The sequence below is a fragment of the Pezoporus occidentalis genome, unplaced genomic scaffold (genome assembly GCF_034315485.1).
Source record: "Pezoporus occidentalis ecotype Australia unplaced genomic scaffold, CSIRO_AGI_Poc_V1 ctg97, whole genome shotgun sequence".
Lineage (NCBI taxonomy): Eukaryota > Metazoa > Chordata > Aves > Psittaciformes > Psittacidae > Pezoporus > Pezoporus occidentalis.
The window spans coordinates 1,789,824-1,809,178 of record NW_026916336.1 but is presented as its reverse complement, the minus strand read 5'-3'; the positions used below and the strand labels follow the sequence as shown (position 1 = coordinate 1,809,178).

At 46.3% G+C, this 19,355-nt stretch overlaps 1 protein-coding gene across 4 annotated transcripts in view; it reads left to right on the top strand.

Annotated features, from left to right (window-relative positions):
* VPS8 (VPS8 subunit of CORVET complex) overlaps positions 1–19,097 on the top strand; it is a 76,000-nt gene extending 56,903 nt beyond the window's left edge. For all 4 annotated transcript variants that reach the window (XM_062606457.1, XM_062606458.1, XM_062606459.1 and 1 more), the window contains 5 exons: positions 3,814–3,894; positions 5,259–5,428; positions 6,090–6,258; positions 17,689–17,769; positions 18,427–19,097. In XM_062606457.1, the coding sequence (XP_062462441.1) occupies positions 3,814–3,894; positions 5,259–5,428; positions 6,090–6,258; positions 17,689–17,769; positions 18,427–18,576 (651 nt within the window). In that variant the 3' untranslated portion in view covers positions 18,577–19,097. The remainder of the gene's footprint in view (positions 1–3,813; positions 3,895–5,258; positions 5,429–6,089; positions 6,259–17,688; positions 17,770–18,426) is intronic.
* The last annotated feature ends 258 nt before the right edge of the window (positions 19,098–19,355 follow it).

Below are 19,355 nucleotides of genomic sequence, written 5' to 3'. Positions count from 1 at the left end.
AGCATTCTCAGCTAGAAAGATCTTTATTTGTGTGGGTATTCCTTTTGCAGAGCTATGTAGTTGCTCACTGAAAAAGAGTAAAATTCTGAACTCTGGTGTCAAACTGCTCTGTCTTAGCTCTGAGCAGTACACAGGGCCTTGTTCAAACTGTTATTGATGTGCCGCTTTAACTGTGACCTTAAGTAAAATTCTTAAACCAGCTCTTCTGGGCCCTGGAGACATATAGCCTTGCCCAAGCCCCCAAAGCACTTCTGTGGAACTCAGAATTATAAGCAGTGCTTTTCTAAAAATGACCTCAAAAGCTGTTCCAAGAGGTCGAGTCTTGGTGGTAGAGCATAGATGCACTGGAGCTGCAGGCCTGGAAGGTAGAGCAGCTGCCCAGGAATTAACTGGGGGATTTTTTCTAAGGTGGATGACATCAGTGAACTGAGGTAGATTATCTTGCCTTTTCTGAAAAGGAATTAAGAGTATTCCAATTTTAGCAGGCTGTTTTTCTTCCTCTTCTGCGCTTAATTCCTTACAGATTATTCCTTATGCAAATGTTAACTTTGCAACCAAAATGCTTTGCTGAAGGGCACCTTGCACAGGGCTATGAGCAGACTCCACAGCTCTCACGGAAAATAGGCAGGCTCCTCTCATCTGCCTATTACAGTGTATTGATTCAGCTTGATAGAATTGAAGTCACATGAAATAATAATTGATACAGTTATGTAGTTGCTCATCCTTAATAAAGTTGTAAAGTTGTAAATAAGAAATCTGAAATAACCTTATTAGGGAAGATACTAGAGGAATCCTCTTGAGCATTAAGAAAAATTCCATGTCATTAAGGATGTGAATGCTGTCTGAAGAGGGCTGAAAGGTTGAGTGTTAATTCCCATACAAAGCTGTAATCCTTCATGAATGCTTTCTAAGTAGATGCAGCTGATGCCTCCTACAAAAAAGAGAACTGGAGAAGCCAGAAACTTAAACTCCACCTGTAGGAATCCCAAAGTGGGGAAGGAAGGAAGGAATCTCTAAAAACTGTTCCAGACTGGAAGCAGTAAGATCCAGAAAGCTTTTGCTTGATTTTTTTTCCATCTCTGCTTAGGGCTCTGCCTTTTTTTTTTTCTTTCCAGTCCTGAAGGTCAATACTGGGAATTAGTTTTGGATACAATAGTTGCTTCTGTCCCCTTCCAGATGGGACAAGCTGCAAGTGAATGTGTTTTCTGAGTTCATAGTGCATTTATTAGCACAGTTCTGTAAGAGCTTTTGCAAAGAAAATGCTATTTCCTGGACCTGGGAAAAAATTGGGAATAAAGGAGACAGAACTGGCTGAAAGTGAATGAGCACCTCTGGCTTGCATCTGGATACCTGCCAGCTGTTCCTGATTAGTGGACTTTTCCTGGGCAGTAAGTTTGGCTTTGGTTTAGCATGCTGAGAGTTGCCATGTTCCCAGGGAAATACCAGCTTGGAAGCTGTAGCTGTGATCTGTTCCTGGCTTGGTGCAACTGACTGTTACTAATGTGCCATCTCATACAGTGTATTTGGAGCGTGCATAAGTTCCAAAGGGAGACAAATTTTATAACGTGAAATTAATGAAACATATTCCTCCATGAAAGTAATTGATCCCACAGGGTTCTTGTGAGGGTAAATTTTGTGTGGGCTGAAACCAGCAAATTGGAAGAAATCATTACAACTGCATGAACTCTACCACTTTCACGTGGTATAAGACTTTGTTAGGCCACATGCCTCCTCTTTAGAGAAAAGTCCATTCTTTTCCTACCTGCCATTTTTTAAGTGATCATCTAGTGTGACTTGAGAAAAATGAGGAACTGAAAGTTGCTCCTCAGACTCAAGGTTCCTCCTCTGCAAAGTGGTAGGCAGCTCTCCTTCTCTCTTCTTCACAACTTCTCTTCCTCCTTTATTTCTACCCAGGCAAGAAACAAGTTGCTTTGAACGTGTCCACTTGTGGCTTGAGAAATTTGAGTATCTGTATGTAAATGGTTGCACCTGTACATTTTGTGAGTTACCTGCTTGAGTTTCCTTGGCCATATACTTGAGAGCTTTAGAAAAGTATCTGGTGAATGCAAAAATAACTTGCTCTATGTTATGAAGCATGTACGTGCTGTGTTGGATGTCCTGAGTTCCCTGTTGCCCTCCATAATTCATATGGTGACTCAGTGTAGTGTACTTTCTATGTTGTTGCTTTTAAATTATGCATGCAGAAAGAAAACTTGGTGTTTGTGTCTGTACTGTTCACCTAGTTAAACAGTAGCTTCTGCAGTATATTGAGCTCTTTTGTATATTCCAAAGCTAGAGCTGATTTTGACTTGTCCTGGGTTCAGCAGTAGCAGTCATTTTTCCCCTTCTTGGTAGCTGGTGCAGTGCAGTGTTTTGACTTTCAGCTCGGGAACAGAGCTATAACAAGGATGTTTTGGTTTGGCCAAGGACTTTGTGAGCCTCATGCTATATTGACCAAAGAGGTATTCCATACCACAGCACGTCATGAGGATGTTGGGAGTGAGCCGGAAGGGCTGGGAGACTGAGGGTTGGAGGAGGTATCTCAAATGCTATTTCCTTTATCACTCAGTGTTGTTTTTATTTAGGCTTGAACATTGGCGTTTCTGCCTGTCACATTTCCTCTGAAGGCTGTTGTTCAAAAATTGTGTGACTTACTTTCTATTACTGATTTGGTGATCTCTCTGGGTATCTTGCAGTGTAACTTCTATGCTACTTTAGTCATATTTGTCAACTTGCTTTTGCACTCTTGGTTCTCCTTTCTCTCCCTTGCTCTCAGTTCCAGCATGGAATAGCCTTGCTCTTTTTCTCATTCATTTCATCTAGAGCTTGTTCATCCAACTCCTTCTGTTTCTGTTTCCATTGTGTCTTCATCACTTTTCTACTCTCTCGTTAGTTTCACATCTTGCCAGTCTATTTTTGCTAGTGTCTTGCCTATTCCATCAGTCAGCTTCTTGAAAGAAGGCCTCCCCCACTATCCTTCCCTACTTCCCAGCAGGGCAAAGTAGTTTTTTTCTTGTCTAATTCAATGACTGGCTGTCAGCCTCAGGGATTTGCGTGTTACACAAAGATGAATTCCCCTGATCCTCTTTTGAGGTGTTCCTGAATAGGCTTGTTTTGATTATAGGCATGTGTGTGCCTCACTGGTGCCAGTTTGGGGTGGGGAGGACCAAGCTTTGCTTTTCTGTGCATCAGACTTTTGAGGCCACAGGGCTACACAATGTGGATCAGTACCACTGCAATAGTCAGTGGCAGATCCTGCTACTAACCTGGCACCTTTTCCATGCTGTTTATGTTAAGGACACAAAGATGGGCTGGATCCCAGCTGGTTAGCCAACAGCTTGCAGGGCATCTTCCTCAGTGAAACTGTGCAGTTTTCTAGTCCAATCATGCTGTTGCTGTAAAGGCAAATAGGAGGAAGCTGTTCCTGGCACATGCATGTTGGAAATGATACCACACTGCACATTGGTAGGGGCTGGCACCTCTGCAACTGTGTGGAGAGATTTTCAGGGTCAGTTCTGCTCAGGAGACCCTAGTGCTGGTGGACACTAGGAGCTGTTGGCAAACTCTGGCTGTGCTAGTTGCTGGGCAGAGGTATTTTCTGGCATGGTCCAATACACCCATTAGCAGAAGCCTGCTCTCTTGTTGTGCAATGGGGCCTGGCAGGAGGGGAGGACATTGCAGAAGTCTCTCCCTCTCCCCTCTTCCAATGCTTTGCCCGTGTGCCTGTTTGCAATGCCAACCTGGAGGGGGAAAAAAAAAGCCAAAATGATCACATCCTGTGATTCAACTGCTGCTTTTCATTTCTTCATGCAGGATCCAGTTTATGGAAAAGGGAAACTTGGAGAAATTCAAGGACTTGTCCTGGGAATGCTGGACACTTTTAACTATGAACAAGTAAGTTGCATGCATTTTTGCTCTGTCCACTGCTGTGTATTGGGATTACTTTTAGCTATCTAGCCCTCTACTCTATTTTCCATTTCTCTCTGCAAAGGAAAGCAAATGGATGTGAAAGTGACATGTTTGTGTGATTGGGGGAAGGGGAATGAGTTTGCATTGCTCACAAACAGATTGCAAGTGAAGGGGCTGACAAGTACATGGTGAACACCCCTGTAGTTCAGTTTTCTGTTTAATGTACTGAAAGGATAAACATCTGCTTTTTCTCCAGCTCATCCTGCAGTTAGGGATTTAGAAGCTAAAGCCCAGTATGTTTTGTCTTTTTATGTGGTTTTAAATAAAAGCTTTTTTAATTGGGCTGCTTTGCCACTTCCCAACGGCAATGCTGCACTTCCTTTGTCACCTGATGAGATTTCACCTTTGTCTCATTCCTGCCTTCCTTTGTCCAGTCTCAAATCTCAGGCAGTGTCCAAACTTCAACAGTTTTTAAAACTCTCTTTCCCTATAACAGAATGTAGAGTCTTCTTCCAAACTCACCCTCCCTCATCCTGCCTACCATATGGCACTACCATCCAAGCTATGGCTCAGGCCTCCATGCAGGAGCATGCAATTGAACAATAAAATGGGAAATAGCTTTACTGTGAAGGACTGAACATAAAAAGCCATTATCTCTGTTTGGGTTCTTGGTAAAGGACTGCTCTGAGCAGCATGACAGGTCTTCTGTTGTTGCCTGGCAGTTGTCTGGTACAGGCTGCATGTACAGCTGGTGCAACCTCTGTAATGTTTTCTGAGTTGCTGCGACAGAGCACTCATAGATCACAGAACAGAGCACCACTGCCTGATACCTGTTGTTGCTGAAAAAAGCACTGACTGCTAAAAACCAAGGATATTTTGCTTTTGACCTTCAGGAATGGAAATCTGAGTTGGGAAGATCTAGCAGATGAGAAGTTCTGTGTGGTTTTCATATTTTATTGTGGCAGTGCATTCGGGCTTTGATTTTTATCAGCACTTTTCCCCTAAAATGGGGGATGTAAGCAGTGGCTTACCAGGTGGGGGGGGGTAAAGGGAGGGTCTGCTATGGAAGATGACAAAATGAGCTTACCATGTATCTCTTAATGGTCTTTGACAAAAATCAGTAGAAGACCCATTTATGACTGAAAGGGTATTGCCTCCATGCACATGTGGTAAAAGGACAATTTTGAGGACAATGGCTAGAATACATAAAGAGAAGCAATTTTGTTGGGTTGGTTTTGCTGTTAGTGATCTGCTAAGCTGCTTGTTGTGAAGAATCAATAACTATAAAGTTTCTGCAGTCTGGAGGTGACAAAATGACCTAGTTATTCTATATATTATCTTCCACACAGACCCTTCTAGAGACAACTACGAATCTTCTCAACCATGATCTCCACTGGTCCCTGTGTAATCTAAGAGCTTCTGTCACTAGAGGGCTTACCCCAAAGCAGGATTACTGCTGCATTTGTCTACAGCAGTACAAAAGAAGGCAAGAAACTGCTGATGAAATCATTGTTTTCAGGTAAAGTTAAGGGGTATAGGGTCACAGCTGTGATCATGTTAGCAGCTGTAAAAGGCACAAACAACTACTGGTCTTTTGACTTGCACAAGTAATCCTGTGTATTCCTGTGAGCATGTATCCCTCCCTGCTCCCTTGCACTGTAAATAGGCTGGCTAATCAAACTTATCAGAGCCAGCCTTCTTTACATGCAGCCAGCTCTGTCTCTGCTGGAAAGAATTGTCTTACAATTCAGTGAGAGCTGTTCAGTAAGCTGTCAGGTTATCAGTCATCTCTCCCAGAAATACAACGTGTACAATTGCAGCACCTGGGGTTCCCTTGCCTGTATTTGTACATCTTGGATCTACTGCAGGTCTGACTCTGTCCCTAGTTGGAATCTCTGATATTCCTGTCTGTGGCCAGGTGGCTGTTAAATAAGATCACTATTACCTTGGTATTATGATCTGTAGCTGTATCAGCAAATGGACATCTACTGTTACCTTTGCAAGTCTAGAAATATTGCAGGAGGAGGTGGAGGTATGAAGGGAGTGTATATACTACTGAGCTGTATTTACATATAAGCAGCCTTGTTTTCCACTGAGTATGATTTCTCTTCCACAGTGTAGAGCTGTCAGGTTGTGTCACCCTTCTTTCAAGGACCTAGCAAAACTTTTCTCTTCTACAGCTGTGGCCACTTGTACCATTCGCTGTGTCTGTTGAGTAAAGAGTGTGGGACAGTAACTAAAGGCCTGATGAGGTGGATATGCTACAAGTGCAACTCAAGTAACAAGGGAGGAAAACTGAGCGAGAGCTTCTCAGAGCTAAAAAAAGGAAGTGGAGCACCCTTGGCACAGGTAAGGTTTGTGAGGCAGTTCCTCAAGTAAACATCAAGCAGTGCTTAGAGGCTTTGTCACTTCATTGTCGTGTCTGTCTTTGCTTCCAGACAAACCCATGATCAGTAACTCTCAAACAGTATCAGCAGCTAACTAGTCACATTTATGAATGTCATTTTGTTTTGGTGTGGGTATACAGAGCTGTGGAAGTAATTGATATGTGTTCATCCAGAAGGTCTGGGAACTACTAACCAGCCTGAAGGGGAGCTGGATGCTTGCAGCTGATAGCCCGCTAGATGCATCCACTGCTGCTTCTTGTTTGTGAGAGCCTGGGGTGGGCCACTGGGGACAGTTCCTTTCAAACTATTTTTAGGTGCCTTTTATATAAAACTTGTATTAAAAGCTGTCACGTTGCTTGTGGCTGGATCGTGGAGCCTCCATTCTATCTTCCTGACAGATAACCTGGCTCTGGGTAAAAGATCTGGAATTGATCCCACTCATTAAGTGCTTGCACAATGTTTTAAGAAGCTTGTGTGTAAACAAGACAGATACAGCTGGATTTGGGTGAGGGAGGAGATAATTAGTTTGTGTTTATTGTCCATATTTGTGTGCAAGAATTTTTTCACCATCGCTAATGCGAAAAGAAGTCCAGTCTCAATATGCATGCTTCTGTGGTACTGTGGATTGTAAGCAAACATGGCAGGTAGCTTGTTGGGATGTGTTTTAGGGGTATTGCACCATGGGGAGCTGAACCCCTTTGCCCAACATTCCTGCAAAGGCAGTCACTGGTGAAGGTTTGTTCCTAAATGCCTCAAGGTACTTTATGCATTTGTCACTGCACAGATGCATGCAAAGCTGTGTTTTTCCACTTCTGAAACCAGAGTAATTCAATCTTGGAGTATGTTTTTATAGTAGTACTTTAGTTTTCTTTGAGCAGATTATTTCAATTTCTGCCAAATCAGTTCCAATCAAAAGATGGCTAACAGCATTAGTCAACTTCCATCAGCTTCTGTATTAACAAAGCCAGAAACTTCCTGCTTGAAGGGAGACTTGGGGGGAAAGTAATCTCTGAGGAACGTATGGAGCACAATGCAATCGTTGCAGTCAACTTGTGTTAGTTTCTCATATGGTGGCAGAAAGAACAGCTTTCCCAGGAGATTATAAAACCAACTGTTGTCCCAACAGCCTGCTTAGAAATGCTCGTCACTTTATGTACCGTCTTGCTACAGTGAAGTATCGATGCTGGCTCTAAAGCTCGCCAGATTCAGCAGCCCCATATTTTACCTTCTAGAGATCTCCAAAGGAATGTGTGCAAATGGGTTTGACAGACCAGGTTTAACTTCAGAAGCTAAAGGCAGAACTAAGTACTAAAACTACATTCATCGTTAAAGTGCCTGACATTTTGTACCAGTGCCTTAAAACTTGGTTATCACTGAGTTTCCCATGGGCTGGTCAGTCAGGGAACACCTGTGTCTCCCCTTTAATACCAGCCTGGACATACCCCAGAGCAGAATAAAGTGGGAAATTCCAGATGACACCGGAATCATTGGGACAAGCATATTATCAGTTTATTTAACTGCTCTGTCTGTAAAAGTGAGGGGCTGGTTGGGACTGCAGCATAAAGGGAGGCATGGAGAGACTGGATGGGGAAGAAAGCAGGCTACAGCACAGATCACCTAGCACTACCTAGAAAATGTCTGTGCCAGACCATCTGAGAGTGCTGGATGCTTCCCTGCTGTCTGTCATGTGCTCTTGGCAGAGAAGCCCATCACTTCCTGCGGCATGCAGCCGACCCAGCAGAGCTTGGCTCTGTCTCAGTGGAGCCTGAACACTGCTTCAAGCCCCCCACCTCCTGATGTCCCAGATCCTCTCCAAGTTTGCGATGTTACTCATACATTATAATATTTAACTGTTGTACTTGCATGTGATTAAACTGTTGCGCAGTCAGGTCTTTAAAAAGCTCAATATATTTAGACTTGGCAATCGAGAGTAAAATCTCTAGCTTCTCTGGGAAGTTTGTTTGCTCAACAATTGCTGCTCAGTGGTGTTCGTTAACCCTCTATAACAATTCAGCTGGCCAGGCAGTGATCTGCGTTACAGAACAGGCCTTTCCTTCTGGGGAGGAAGTGCTGGGAATGCTAGGTGGAGGAGATGGATGCGGTGTTGCCTGGCTGCACTGGAGATGAAAGCAGGAGGGTGAGGAGGGTCCTGTGGAGCACAGAACTGGGTGCTGGGGGAAGGCTGTTGCCTGCTGGTGTGGCAGGGTTTGGTCTTACTCAGTCTCAAATATAAGCAGAGAATAAAGCATGAAAAACAGCTGAGCCCCCATGTTTTGAAATGACACGGCTCTGTGCAGAATTAAGGTCTGTTTGAAAGGTGCATTTTCTATAGTAACCTAGTGGATGATGCAAGATACTGGAGATAGATGCAGGTAAGCAAAGGAACTGAAGGAAGGGGCTCCTTCCCCTCCCCGTTTGTGTGTTCCCAACGGTCCTCAGCCTGTGTCCAAGATAGCCATGGTCGCTGGTACCACCCTAGGTGCAGAAAGGGTTTATTCCTGTTTGTCACAATGTCTGTTCAGCCTTTTGGTGCTGCAGTTCTCTGGTGAAGGGCTTCTCTGCATTGTCTCTGAACTCTGCTGGCACTGGGCAGACCAAGAGGTCTCTGTTGGTCAAGCTGTTCTTGCTTCCACAGCTGGTGTTCCTGCAAACAAGGAACAGGAAATCCCAGAGGGAGGTTACACTAACAAAGTAGTGCTTCCAGCCCTGCCTTCCCTAGACCCTGGAGAGCCAGCTCCAAAGCTTCCGGACATTCTGTGCATAGATATGTGGGGAGGGTATTCTTTTGCAAGCACTTTGAAGACCCTGAAAGCTTAGTCTGTCTGTTGGCAAAATCTAATGTGGGTTGTTTTTTGCACACACACACATACCCCCCTTCTCTGCTAGTGAAATCTGTTTAGGCATTTATTTTCTCAGCAAGCCTTGAATTAGGAATAGATTCATACTGAGAAATGCCAGTGAGCATCTGGAGTGCATTTCGTAGTACCAGTTCTGCTCTGCTGAAACAAAGACTGTCAGTTGGAATTTTGCAATGCTGTTGAGATTTGTATGTGAAACGACAGCGCAACAGACAGTGTTTTCTCTGTCCCTGCTTTGCATGCATGACTTTTGTAGCAATTGCCTTGAAACTGGAGGAGGTGGAGAGATGGCACGAGGCAGCACTGAACCATTATTGAATCTGGTGATAGCACTTACTTAAATGGAGCATTGCTGTGATGAGTGCTTGAGACATTCTGCTCCAGTGAAGCAGAATAGAATCACACAGACTGGTTTGGGTTGGAAGGCTCATCCAGTTCCAACTCCCTGCCAAAGGCAGGGACACCTTCCACTAAAGCGGGTTGCCTCAAGCCCTGTCCTGTCTGGTCTTGAACACTTGTCAGGGATGGGGCAGCCACAGCTTCTCTGGGAAACCTGTGCCAGGGCCTCACCATCCTTATAGGGAAGAACCTCTTCCTTATATCTTATCTAAATCTACCCTTTCTCAGCATAAAGCCATTCCCCCTTCTCCTATCACTAGGGCAAAGGGACTTTTTCTGGTTTTGCTACCAAAAGTTTGTGCTTCCTCTGTTATGCCCTAAGCGTTGCTGTCTTCCCAAGGGAAATTTTCTGGGTCTAAACTGATCATCTGTTATCTTTCCTGTCCTTCCTACCTGATACCATACCATAAATGAATGTTAAAAGAAATGAAAGCATGTGTGTTTGTGGTGTGGTTTTCAAATCTGATTTAAAATGTGCAGGTTTTACGTTACAGTGTTTGAAGTTAGCTGAGGCCTGTTAAGTGAAAGCACAGTAGCTGGGCTTCTGCCTAAATACTTAAGTGAAATACTCCTGGTATCTTAGTCATTGATCTCCAAAACTAATTTGCCTCGTTTCAGTGAGCTAGTTTGTGTTTTCCATTTATTCTGCTAGCCTATATACTAGGCATCACAGAGGCACACGGTTTTGGCTCTTGGGCCGTGAGCTCTGCAGAACATGCCATGAGCCCCTAAGCTGACATGCTCTGGTTATTCTCAGTTTGAGATTGTGCCTGAGTTCTAAGGGCACTGTTGTTAGGGCTTTCCAGATGAAGTTTAGTCCTGTCAAGTCACACCAGGATGGACAATGAATGTGATCCATAGTTAATCCACTTTGTCACACTCCACCTTTGAGCTCTGTTCTGTGCCTACCACCAGCACCCCAATTTGGGACACAGCCTTCCACCCAACCCAGAGCTTCGTGACTCACTTCCACCTGTGAGGAGTTGGTACCATGGTGCATCACTTACCTGAGATGTTAAATGTCCCTCTGCAGCATGTCTGTGCACTTCGTATGGGGTAAGAATGAAGGTTTAGGACTTCTTTTTTTGTCAGTACTTACTTTAGAGCTAGTCAAATGTTACATGACCCCTCTCAGTCAGAGACAGAGCCGGTTTCACTGTTTTCAGTGCACCGGTGAGCATCAGTTATAGCTTGAATCCCAGCAACAGCAAGATTTTTCCAAGGACTCTATAACTTTTAAAATGCCCAAGTGTGATGCTTTCCCCCCCTGCCCCCCAATGGCACCAAGCCAGTAATTAGCATTTTAAACAGTTACAAGATTATGCATTCTCCTCCATAGATAATATTCCCACATCCATATTAACTGAGAAAATACCCAGTCCTTTGGCTTTGGAGGTGGCTTTGGTGGCAGACTCCTTCTTCAACAATGCATAGGAAAATCCATGTGAGGGAGGAACTAGAGACACTTTGTATTGTTGGCTTCTCATCAGCAGAACATCTGTGCTATAAGATTTCTTGTAATGTATTGGAAAAACAAGTGATTTGGTAAGAGAAAATGGAGCGTGGGAGCCTTAACTAGAGGAGGACTGGCACCACAGCTGAAATGGAAAATAAACCACACATTTAGAAGACTCATTTCAAAATCATAATTCTCCTTTAACAGCTTTTAAATCAAAACTGTTTTCTTGGACTTTTCATACTGGGGGGTGTTAAATTTCTTGTTCAGTTGGTTTGGGTGTTTGAGGTTGGTTTGTTTGTTTTCTTTGGGTTTTGGTGCTGGTTTTGTTGCCGTTGTTGTTGGTTTGTGTTTGATTTGGTTTTTGTTTTAGAAAATCAGACCCCTTCCTTCCTATAGCAGTCTGTAGTCTGGCAGAAATCTCCTTTTTACTGCCTACAATTCAAAGTGTTGCCCTCTAGGACTCATGAGAGGCTAACACGATGCAGAGACAGCTGACTTTCATACTCCCTGAAGTGAAGCCCAGTGAGACTGGCTGCCCTGTGCTCCTGGGCTCACCTGGAGAAGTGCTGTGTCGTGGTTAAGAGAAAAGATGGCAAAATTTCAGTGGGTAATCCTTGCTTTACTTTGCATCTCATTTTCATCATGGTTTGATGAAAATTTCCTCCCTTTTATTGAAACATTTAATATCTAGAAGGATCTGTAGGACAGACTCATGTAAATCGGCATCAAAAGGAGTGTGACCAGCAGGTCAAGGGAGGGGATTCTCCCCTCTGTTGTGCTGAGTCACACACCACCCCCCCACCCCCCCACAGTCCTGCATCCAGCTCTGGGGACAACAACACAAGAGGGACATGGAGCTGTTGGAGTGAGTCCAGATGCCATGGAGATGCTGTGAGGGCTGGAGCAGCTCTGCTCTGGAGGCAGGCTGAGAGAGCTGGGCTGGTTCAGCCTGGAGAAGAGAAGGCTCCTTAAGGGGAGACCTTGGAGCAGCTCCTGTGCCTAAAGGGGCCAACAAGAAACCTGGAGAGGGACTTTGGACAGGGGCCTGTAGGGCCAGGACAAGGGGGAATGGCTTTAACCTGACAGAGGGGAGATTGAGATAAATGTAAGGAAGAAGTTCTTCCCTGTGAGGGTGCTGAGGCGCTGGCGCAGGTGCCCAGAGAAGCTGTGGCTGCCCCATCCCTGAAGGTGTTCAAGGCCAGGTTGGATGGGTTTGATGAGCTTTAAGGTCCCTTCCAACCCAAACCATTCTGTGATACGATAAGATAGTAACAGATGCTGGGCTGCTGCAGCCTGTTGATATTCCCACTAACTGCATCAGTCCCTGTTGCCAATAGTTCTATGTAGCTTAGCACAGTGCTTGACAGTTACGTCTCTGCTCTCCAAGGAACCAGCAGAGCTCATTGCATGTCCTCTCTGTGCAATCGCAAGCTTTCAGTCTATCTTCACAGATCTGCCTTGGAGCACAGCCGGGAAAGAAAATGTGTGACTTCCCATCTGCCAGGAGAGGCTGCTTTTCCAGACTCAGCACAGAGTGGAGAGGCCCAGTGACCTACCTGTGGTGCTGTGCTTGCTGCTGCTGCTGGAGGGGGTGATTGCTGCCCATTCCAAGCTGAGCAATAACTAAAAGGCCAAATGGTTAAGGTGATGGCAGATGACTCCTTTCTTCTGATATTCCTCTGAAGGAGGGGAGCAAAATAAGTAGAAGCTGAAGGTTTGGTTCAGTTTGTAGTACACAGTTGGGAGGGTATGAGAGGGAATTATGGCTGTTTCAGTGGTGTTTGCTGTAGCTGAGGGTGTCACTGGCTGTTTCGGAGGGCAGCTTTCAGGAATGCAGGTGGCAGATGAGCATCTGTCTCTTGTAAATACCTAAAATGGAAAGCTGCAGTTTCCATGTCCCACCTTCTTACCCGTTCCTTTACCTTCACGTGGCACAATGAAAATGGCATCCTGTATGGGAGTTGAGCGTAGACAGGCTTGGGCAGCTGCAGCTGAGCTCCCAAGGCCAGAGTTGTTTGTAAGCATGTTATAAACTTCCCTGTTAAACAGCAATAGCAGGTTGCTACACAGGTGTCAGGAGCTATGAAGGGAACTGATAGAAGAGGTGTCCACTTGGATTTTCTATAAGGTTTGGGGTCATGTTATCAGTAAACCTCTGGCAGGAGCGGTCACTAATCCTTTGTACACCAAGTAGGGCTTTGTCCTTTATGTCTTTGCCTTCTCTTTCCCTCCCCAGTCTCATGCCATTGAGAGAACTCTGCACCTCTTGTCTTCTGTGGTTGGCTCTTGTGGGATGCTGTGCAGCAACCTCTTAGCTCACATTTAGAAAAAGAATTATTTGCCTTCATTCATGGCACTCTGTCCTCTTGGGTTCCGGCACTGAATTGAGATCAGTCTGTTCCACTTCATCTTTATGTAATGGTTAATCCATGTGCCATGCTGCCCTTGAAGCCTGCTACATTATAAATAAGAATCTCATCTGCTGGGCCATGCTGTCTGTCCAGTGAGATGTGTGTTTTCTGTTGGATTAATTAATCCTGAGCAGTGTTACTGCTCTTTTGGCTGAAGGCATCAGCAGGAGTCCAAAGGAATATTCCAACAGTGCCCGCTGCAGGCGTGAGCTGCTGAACAGCCTAGCAGAGGGAGAATGGAGGTATGCCAGTGTGCTTCTGGTATTTAATACAGACAGTTCTTCCTCTCTCTTCGGTCACTGCAGTATCTCATGTTGCAGCAGCATCTCATGTTGCAGCAGCAGCAGCGAGTTTATTAAACCACAAAGAATCCTGTCCTATCCTTTGCCTTGAGTAGGAGGTTTGCTCCTGAAGTTTAGCTAAGTTCAAGTAGAAATAAGAGACATCTGCTTTCCTGTTCTGCTGCCATAGACATCAGAGGACAGAGCTGTAGCACGGGCCTGTGTGACAGAGTGCTGCTGCTGCAGTGCTGAGGGAAGGCTTTGGCAAGTCAGTGCCAAAGAGGGCACTGCCCAGAGGGACTTGCAAGACTTCCTGCCTCCAGTCAGCATCTGTCCCGCAGCAGTGGTGCTTTATGCTGCAGTAGCTCTGCAGAGGTCTGCAGCAGGCAGCTTGTGCCCTGCAAGGGGTGTCCTGAGGTTTTGCCAAACTCCAGTAACAATTCTGTAACGTCAGTGTCATTCTAGTGACTTTGGGTCAGAGCAGCTACCTGCCTTGCTCTCTTTTTGGTTGACTGCTCCATGTTCTTGGGGGCACCATGAAAACAGCAGGTCCTTTTTCTGTGAAAAAGAGGTAGATATACTTGGGTTTACATGAATTGGCTTATTAAAAATCTGAACTGAGGTACCTTTTTGTAAGGCTACTTGAGCCATGATGGAATAGGTGTCCAGCCACAGGAGAGGAATGGCAAAAGGTGGACTTGGCATCTGTTGCCTATGGATTTGGCTCTGTAAATGAGGGAGGTGGATTTTGGTTTTACTCCCAGGAATCCCAAAACCTTCCCCAGGACTTCTGGCTGCATCCACACCATGTTCTGGAGCTGCCTCCAGGGTAATGTGATGCTCTGATGCTCTAATTGATGTGACAGTATCTTTTGTGGAAGGTGTGGCTCTGGAAGGCAGCGCTTGGATGGGTCTCTTGGTATGACTGTTAATGGTGCCTCTGCTTACAACTGCTGTATAATCTGCTTTGCTTAGGCACTAGCTGGTGATGGATTTTGTAGCTGTTAAATTACAGATAATTGTAGGCTTAGGAGGGCTGTGTGGTGACTATCTGAAGGAGGTGGAATGCGTGCAAGCAAAATGTGCAATGGAGATTAGCATTATAGTGGTGGGATCTGTGAGAACTGTAAAACACAAAGGAACCTTTCTTCTCCTTGCTGGCCCAGATCCTCAAGGGGATAAATTGCATCCCTTGGGTTCTGAATCTAGCCTGAGCCCTTTCTGAAGGGTTTGGCTGGAAATGGCTTGGAGGTGCTGAACCACTTGGTACTGATGTAGACACTGACGAGCTGGCTGGCCCTGCAGCAGCACTGGAGGCATAAGCTGTGTTGCGGGGTGAGTGAGCTGAGTAGATTCCACTAATGCCTGACTCCTGATGCTGGACTCCAGGAGCCTCCCTGTAGCTCTTGAATGAAAACATGCCTTTAGTGACACAGTTAAAAAAAGGAAAAGGCCTGACAGCACTTGTTTCCATGACAACAGAAAGAATTGCCTGCGATATTTCAGCTCATCAGCCTGGAGAACAGTCTGATTGATAGTTACATATGTGTGGTAAAGAGATAGCAGAAGAGGGGAGGCCAATTACATTGCATTTTCCTTGTCCTTGAGTGCCTGTGGTCCCAGTAACTCTTTTATTCCCTCTTTGCTTTTTGTTGTTCTTTTCCAAGTGAGACTGACCTGCCTGTCCCTTGGGAAGTCCCTTTAAAACCTGGCAGCTGCAGATACGTGACCCCCACTGTCACAGGCTCTCTGGTTCAAAGCCGATGCCATATGTGCAGGGAATGTGGACATTGGTTGCTTGATTGGTGATTAGCAAATAGCTATTTACATGTATAAAGAATATCTCAGAGGGGGAAGAAGTGAGGCTGAGCAGGTGCTTCCAACATAATGATTGCACTTAAGACATTCCCCTCAGACCTATGAACGCCTCAAAGGCAAGATGTACGTGGCTTCAGGAGAGTTAATGGAATGATTCAGGTTTCAGGACAGCCATTGTGGGTTCAGTGCCTCTTTCCCCAGAGCATTCCTGGGCTCACCAGCTCTGAGCCACCTCTGGGACATTCACATGATGGAGAGGTGAGTGGCCAGGTTCTGTCCTGGCTGTGCTTTCCTCGGAGCTGAGTACGAAGGGGAGCATGTGATGGAGGATCTCTGGCAAAGCATTGTTCCTTCTTCCACCAGAACTTATCCACTGCAGACTGCAGCTTCTCACCCTCTTTGGGCAGGGCTGCTCGGTTCTGCTTGGGACATAGGGTGCTTCTCACCATGGGGTGAGTACCTTAAAGCTGTACCTTAGTACCCTGGGCTTTGGGTAACTATTGGGTGTACTTTCTAGGGTGTGTGCTGAATCTTGCTGGCTCTTATGAAGAGCTGATGGTGAGCTCTTCCAGAGGAGCTTGGGAGCCAGGAGCTGTGCCCTGAAGAGCATCATATCACTACAGCATGTGCTGATTTCCCCAGATAGGACTGGGAGTCATCTTCGCAGAGCTTTGGAAAGTGCTCTTTAAACACGCGATAATGGATGAGAAGTAGAAAGCAAATGAATGTGCTGCAACCCTAGAGAACACTATCCCTGGGAGAAGGGCCTGGCTGCTGGTAGGAGCCAAGGAGCTTGTTCCTGACTGGGAATGGTCCCAACTCCTGGCTTAGGCAGAACAGTGAAGCCCCCTCTGCCTTCCTGGGATCAGGAATTCAGCCATCATTGCAGTTATCACCTTCCTTGAAGGCAGTGATACAAGTTCTTCATGTTGGGCTTGATCCAGTGCCAAGGAGACTTTAAAGTAAATGCAGCTTCAGTCAGTACGCACTGGTAGGACTGCAGCATCTTGAGATAATAGCCCTTGGGAAATTTATTTTGGGGAAAATATTTGAGAATGAACATTGAATGTTCCCTTAAAAATAGATCGCCAGAGACAACAGATGCCAGATTGCTGCTCATGAGGGAGGCTGTTCTCCTTGGCTTCTGTTGTAGGTTCTTGATGATGCTTTTGCTTTGGAATATGAGCAGAAACATTCAAAATAGAAACATTGTGATGTGATAAAATGGAACAAACCTACAAGGATCCGTGATGCTCTGTCACCTCCCCCTGGGATATGTTAATGATGCCTTTTAAAGCAGCTTGAGTATGTATGCAGCCCTCCTTGCGTTAATGCTCTTGTTGCAGGCTGTGGTCCCCCTGTTTGCAGTTCTGCCTTGGCACTGCTGGGAGATGCTTGCCCTTGTACCCAGCAAATGCTGGCGTTGCTGGGCAGTACCGTGATGTCCTTTGTGTCCAGTTCCTCAGGGGATGTGGCTGCCGCTGATGCACAGGCTGCCTTGCCTCCTCGCCCCCTTCCCACCCTTTGTTTCCTACCTTTTAGGCTGTAACATCCTACTAAGGTTAAAAATGGACCTTAGAAGAGATACCATTAGTAGATACTAGTCATTGGCACAGTAATCCTTCCCCATAATAGCCATGCACAGCCTGTGCCTGATCACAGTGTGTCATGACCCAGCAGGGAGGCTGAGCTGGGCTGGGGGAGACTATCAGATGACAGGAAAGGGCTGGGGGGAGCTGGTGCTGCCTGGGGAAAAGCCCAGGAGAGGCTGCCCATCTGCAGACCCATTACTTCTCTCCCCAGCTGGCTGTGGGGGAGTTTTCCCGTCCCATTTCTTTCTCTCTTTTTCCATTTCTCCTTTTCCTTTCTTTTTTGTCTTCCTTTCCTCAAAGGTAACAGAGTTCTGTTTGTCTGCCATCAGCTACAGACCTCAACAAGAAGTCATTGTGGATGTAAGCGTATCTCTGTTCTTTGAGCAAGAATAGGGTATTTTTTTCCCAGACAGTGGCTTCAAGCCAGAGGAGGGTGGCTATGAAAGCCCCCCTGAACAGGCTGCAGACCGGCTGCTCCAGGCCCAAGCATGGGAGCAGGGATGAATTTCTGTGTGTAGTAACTTGGCATCTCGTTGTGTGTTATTTCCGTAACCTCCTCCCTCTCTTTTATCAGACAAGTTCAGAGTCCCTGTTGGATCCTCAGCAAATCCAAGCTTTTGACCAGCTCTGCCGACTCAACCGAGGAACCTCCAGGGTACGTACCCGCCTGTCTTCCGTTGGGTTTCAACTGGGAAAGGGTATTTTGCTTGTTGTCAAGCCCGGTACTAACACTTGTGCTACAAAGCAGCATGGGCTTTGGCTTCTCTCTTGGGTTTCGTTTAGTGCTATAGTGCTGGCAGTTTGCTGTGCCGGGAGCTGGCTGTTGCACATCCCAAGGCAGTCACGCTGTCTCTGACAGAGCTGGGGAATTCACTGGCAGTGAAGCCATGGAAATGCCTCAGGCTTCGGGACTGGGCCTGACAAATGGTGTGAAGTTTCTTAAATCCGCTTAGATTTGCAGATAACCTCCTCTCCAGCCACTGGCTCCTTCCATCACCCAGGTTCCCTCCTCCTGCCCCCCGTGTTGTCTCAAGGGAAGTGCAGCTCCCCCTGTCCCCTGCATTTTCCTTGTGCCTCCTGCCTGTTGTGGCTGCAGCTGTTGGTATTTTATTTCCAGCTCTTTCTGGGATTGTTTTCAATTAGGTAACGTTAAAACAACCTTCAGGTTGTTTTGAAGTTGTCCTGCACGGAGTTCTGCAGGGTTACTACGTACCATATATACCCTGGGCCCTTTTCTCTACAGATGTTAAGGTTTTGTGGTTGCACGAGTGCTGCTGTGCAGTGGGTGATGTATATGGGCTTTGCCTTGCAGCTGGCTCTCCTGACAGAGCTGTCCCGTGGCCACAGCAGTGAGAAGCACGGGCTGCTCAGCATCTCCCACAGTGACCCAACCACCAGCAGTGTCTTCCAGAACGAGAACTTCCAACTCCATCTGGCTCCCCCTCCGCTGGCTGAAGACTAACACTTGCTGCCCCCAGCCCCAGCAAGGCTATGGTTGGTTTCAGGTCTTGGTGCTGGGAAGCTTTTCCATCACAACGCTGGACTTTCCACCCTCTCCCACCTTTCCTAGGACCCTCTGTGCTGTGTGGAGTCTTGCTGGGCTCTGGTGGGTTTGTGGGTGCCTGAGGCAGCCCTGGGGGGAACTCTGGGGGCAAAAGCAAGTGTGCCAAAGCACCGTGCAGTGCTGGGCTACCTGCACTGACCCAGAGGCTCATGGCAGCGGTGGCAACTTGGCCAAGTAACTGAGCCAGCTCCACTCCACTGGAGGAGCATGGCCTGTCCTAAGCCCAGAGCCCGTGTTCCACGGTGCTGTGTGGTTTCTGTGGATGGGTACTGTACCTGAGGTTTAATTGTAGTACTTGTAAAAGCAGCTGTTTTGGCAAGGCCTGACTCACTGTCTCATGGTAGCAGTCAGGGGTCTGAGGGCACAGAACAGGCAGATGGGAAAAGGCTGAAGAACACAGAGAATGTGTGAGCAAACAACCTGCACGTGGCGTGTACCTACAAACATCCATTAAAAGTCCCTTGGTTGAACTTTCTTGTGTGAACTGTGCCCCAGGAAGTGGGTGAGGTCTGTGCTCTGGCAGTGCTGCTGGCTCCTGTTTTCTTAGTGCAGTTGCTGCTGAACTCTGATAGAGAAAGATGCACCACCTTTGTCACGCTGCTCACACAGCTGCAACCTAATAGCAGTGGTGTTTCTATGCTATATCACCTCCTGCCCCAGCCATGTGTGTTATTGGT